The following is a 4,581-nucleotide window of genomic DNA, read 5'->3' as shown; positions in this document are numbered from 1 at the left end:
ATGGCTGGCCTGAACGTCTCCATCGCTTTTTTTTTCCTGGTTGTTGGGGTATGCCAGGCGCTCAGGTGGCTTTCCAAGAGGTTTCTGTCTCCTGGAGCGTACGGCTGCCTTGCCAGAGAACTTGCTGGCTCTTTACAGTTGTGCACGAGCTGCCTTGAGCTGAGGATGCTGGTGGAGATCGGCCCGTGGGGTGGTGGCTTTGGCTTAGACGTGGTCCTGACTCTGCTCTTCCTCCTCTTTGCGGTTCATGGCGTCTCTTTCGATGGAGCATCCGCCAACCCGACCGTCTCTCTCCAGGAGTTCCTGCTCCTCGAGTCCGACCTCGCCGCAACCGCTGCCAAGCTGCTGGCCCAGGGCGCGGGCACGGGGACGGGCTGGGCTGTCACCAAGCTCTACTGGTCCTGGGAGCTGACGCATTTCCACCTCATCCAGAACCTGATAGCGTCAGAGTGCAGCTCCTCCATCCGCACATCTCTGCACCACGCTGCCTTTGTGGAAGGCACCTGCTCTTTCCTTTTCCACCTTGTCCTTCTCAAGCTGCAACAGAGTCACCCAATGTACCGGGTCCCTGCACTGGCAGCGACTGTCGCCTTCCTGACCTACGCAGGTGAGCAGCACTTGCCTTTCTTTTTCTAAGTCATTTAGAAAAACACCTAATTTGTGGGGGAGGAACAGTCCCTTTTTCATCTTCCAGGACTTAAGAGGTAATGATTACTAAGACGTTTGTTTTCTCCTTATGTTGGGGAATATTCATTTTGGGATGAAGATGGCAGTTTAGGATATCTAGGCAGCAGGTGAAATGTCGGCACATGAAGCCATAGCTTGCCCCAAGCCTGGGACCGCTTTCTTTGAACGTCCTCAAATGCAACCACTCGGTCCCGCACCGACCTCTCCTGCTTCCTGCAAAGCTGAGGGTGACAAGGATGGGATTTCCAAGAGATGCGGCTGTTGGAGCTGGGTAGCGGCAGAGATGCTCCTGGCAGTCAGGAGGGGTCACGGGTCTCCTGGCCCAGCTCTTTGTCCATCTTTCAAAGGATGCAAACGAGACTGATGGCTGTACTTCTCTTCCCACGCAGCTGGACCATTCACGGGGGCCTTCTTCAACCCTGCCCTGGCCACAGCCACCACCTTCCACTGCTCGGGGAGCAGCTTTTGGGACTACATCCAGGTTTACTGGCTGGGACCCCTTGCAGGTGAGATCTGCCCGGGAGGTACCAGGGGGCTGGGGCTGGCATAGGGGGGGCAATGGGCAAGGCAGAAATGCTGGGCGTAACATAAACCGTTCCTGGCAAAGGGCTGAACTTGGATCTTACCGGTAACAAGTGTCCTTTTCTGTCCCCCTTCCCTGTCACTTGAGTCATCCCTTTGCTATCCATTTTTTTAAAATCCAATTTCTACATGGTTTATGGCCCATTTGGGTCAAAACAAGCCTCCCTATGGTATTAAGGATGCGATGGTTAAATTTTCCCTATGGTAATATAGCAATGGTCTTTCAGATACTGTCAGTGGGGACCTCAGTGGTGCTGAGCTACTTTTTGGTCATGGTGAAGGTTGTGGTAAGGACCTGAAAATCGCTGCTCAGCCGTGGGGAGGGTGGAGAAGCTCGATGCAGCACACAGAAGGGATCCGGGCTCTTGTTTCAGGAATGCTCGCTGCCCTCTTGCTGTACCAAGGCAACATCCCACGACTCTTCCAGAAAAACCTCTTTTACAGCCAGAAAAGCAAATACAAGATACCCAAGGCAAGGGTGGCGGCGCTCACGGAGGGTGACGAACCACGGCAGAAAAGGAAAGGGGAGAAAAGCAACCCCCAGCCTCGTACCTGAGCTCCACGTGGGGTCCGGGGAGGTCCCTGCAGCCCCTCTCCTGGCGCGGAGGATTTTGGTGCTTGTCCTGCCCGTTTGATCCCTACAGCAGGGTGAGATTTTTGGTTTGTTTTGTTTAAAGCATCGCAAAGGAATTGGCCAAGCTGGCCTTGCAGGGTGTCTGAATCCCTGAGCTCCTTTGGAAATAGCTCTGAAACTCTCTCTGGAGAGCCTAGAAATGTTTCAAGCCTGCATCGCGAGCTCGGTGAGGGGGGAAAAAAAAACCCTAACACTTTTGCATAAATTGCTGGTTGTCTTCTACTGCCAGGAAGCTTAGAGAAAGTCAGGATCATTAGGTGGGTAGGCTTGAGCAACTCCCAGGTTATTGCATCGTGCAACGCTTGAAATAACCTGACTGGGTCTCTTGCAGCCGTAAAAACAACGCATAAACCAGTAACCGCCTTAGGATGAGGAGGAAGCAGGCTTTGATCTTTCGAGTTACTAAATGGATATTGGTGAAAAATTGGTATTCTTTGAGTTAAACTGAAGTCCTTGAATTGCACAGACTGAACCTGGCAATTCTGGAGCATTTTTAATTCCTCCAAGGGCAAGGGAGTTCACTGCCCAGAGGAGACCCTGCTCCTCTGTGGGCAGGGTGCTTAGCCTGGGTTTCGTGTGCTGTAAGGCATCGAGAAATGGTGCACAAAGTGTCTGTAATTAAAAAATGAGACCCAGGCGGCCGGTACGCAGTCGGTGTAGGGGAGCAAGTACATCCCTGGGCTCTTCTCCGTGTCTACGTGAAATATTCCTAAAGATAAAATTATGGTTTGTGGAAATAATAATAAAAATAAATGTTGTGATTGGCGTTTGGGTGAGTGATGTCCTTCCTGTGAGCTCTGCGGGGGTGAGATCAGCCCGTCTGATCCCTGAAAATGGGAGACACCGTGGAGATGTCCAAACCAACTCTGCCTTACCGGCCGCTTGCTCTGGAAGGGGGGTAATAATCTGGGTGGAAACACCTCCTAGGTAAATGGGGCTCCCCCCAGGCAGTGCTGGGGCCAGGACATCCCATGGGTGCTGCACCCCGGGGGTCTCTCCACGGGGAAGAGCAGGGGCTGGGGCAATCCCATGGGCAGCATCCCTGGAGCAGGGCTGCTGGGCACGGCTGGATACTGAGCTGCTGCCCAGAGATCTCCTCTGCCCCTGTAAAAAATAGCCAGTTCTTGAATTTTGCAGGAAATAGTCAATTTTGCAGAACCTCTCTGGGCAGAAAATGCCTGAGCTGAATATATTCTTGATGCCCCACAGCTTTGCGGAGCAATCGTGGGGTACGTGCTCCGGGGCAGGCTGTGTTTTTCATGCGAGTGGACGCGGGGAGACGTGATGCTCCGGTTGTACAAGCGTCCCTGCCCTGGGTCACCTTTGCAGGAGCTCAAGCAGAGAAGTTCTGCTCCTATTTACTGAGGTGCAAACAGTCAGTAAGGAAGTGGCACCTGATTAAAATCCAGAGTAAAGGTGTCAGATGCAGGTTTGGTACCCGGGTGCCAGCCCTGCACCCCCACTATGTCCCCTGTGGGTTTTTGGGGGACAACCCTGGCCACGCTGCCCGTGGGTTTCCCCATCTCCCTTGCTCGTGTGCGGGATTGCCCTCTGGGCTGAACCACAGACTGCCCAGGACCCCAGAGGGGAGCTGGACCTCTGCAAACCGTGAGACCACACCATGTCCCGACAGGAGAAACCAAGGAAGGGACCAACACAACGACACATGGACATGCCTCAGAGATGAAACTTTATGGAACAAACAACGCCCCAAAAACCATGCAGCAAATGCCCCCAAAACGATGGCCCCCCCATCGTGCCCGGCCGGGTGCTCGGTGCTGCCAGGTCCCTTCTGGGGAAGGGCAGTGGGGCCACAGTCTGGTTTTTATCCTGGTTAAACTGTGAGCAGAAACTGGGGCACCTTTGGGTGGAAACCAAAGCCTCTGAGGCTCCACATGGCTGGCCAAGGGAGAGCCTGGGATGCTCAGATTCCCCTGGCATTTTTTTCTGAACCTCTTCTGGTTTGGAAATCATGCTGAAAATCCTGAGATGGGGCCTCTGTTTATCCAAACTGATTTGCTGGCTCTGCTTTTGATTTGAGGATAAGTGTAGGATGTGAAAAGTAAGGTTGACTAGCCCGCCACGACCCATTCTCGTGGTATTTTTATCCCCGGCAGAGCGTAGAATATTCCTACAGCTGCTCCAAGGGGTGGGTTGGGATATCTGGCTGCAGAGATGCTCGTGAGATGTCTCCTAGACGCACGGGTATTTAACTTGCAGTCTGACACCGTGGTCTTGGCGTCAGCTCCAGGGGAGGATGCTGATCGTATAAATGCAGTGTACGAGTGCAGCATCCGAAGGCAGCGTGTAACCACAGAGTCAGGGCAAAAAAATGCTGAGGGTTTGTTTTCTTTTGGTGTTTTTTTGTTGTGGGTTTGGGGTTTTTTTGTTGGTTTTTTTCTTTTTTTCCAGGCCATTTTCTGATGTTTGAGATCTGTTTCTTGGGCTGCTGAGGAGATTGTCTACTGGGCACACTGATGTAATTAAGGGGAACTTCATAGGAGTGATGGTGAATATTGTTATTTTTAATTAAGAGGTTGCTTTTCCAGCACGGTAGCATTGAGGCGTAGTGGAGGAGAGCCGCAGCTGGACAGACAGACTTGTTCCCAAGCTGTAAATCAAACTCCGCAGCTCTGATTTACAGCTTGGCCCTGTGCTGTTGCGGTCTCTGGCGCGGG

At 52.7% G+C, this 4,581-nt stretch overlaps 1 protein-coding gene across 1 annotated transcript; it reads left to right on the top strand.

Annotated features, from left to right (window-relative positions):
* On the top strand, positions 1-1,825 carry LOC104164104 (aquaporin-12-like). The gene is made up of 3 exons (XM_009703333.1): positions 1-607; positions 1,077-1,193; positions 1,644-1,825. The coding sequence occupies exons 1-3, from the start codon at positions 1-3 to the stop codon at positions 1,823-1,825; spliced, it is 906 nt and encodes a 301-aa protein (XP_009701635.1).
* The last annotated feature ends 2,756 nt before the right edge of the window (positions 1,826-4,581 follow it).

This window comes from Cariama cristata, unplaced genomic scaffold, assembly GCF_000690535.1.
Source record: "Cariama cristata isolate BGI_N322 unplaced genomic scaffold, ASM69053v1 scaffold6987, whole genome shotgun sequence".
NCBI classification, from domain to species: Eukaryota; Metazoa; Chordata; class Aves; order Cariamiformes; family Cariamidae; genus Cariama; species Cariama cristata.
Note: the sequence above shows the minus strand (reverse complement) of the source record. Positions and strands in the feature narration are given on the sequence as shown.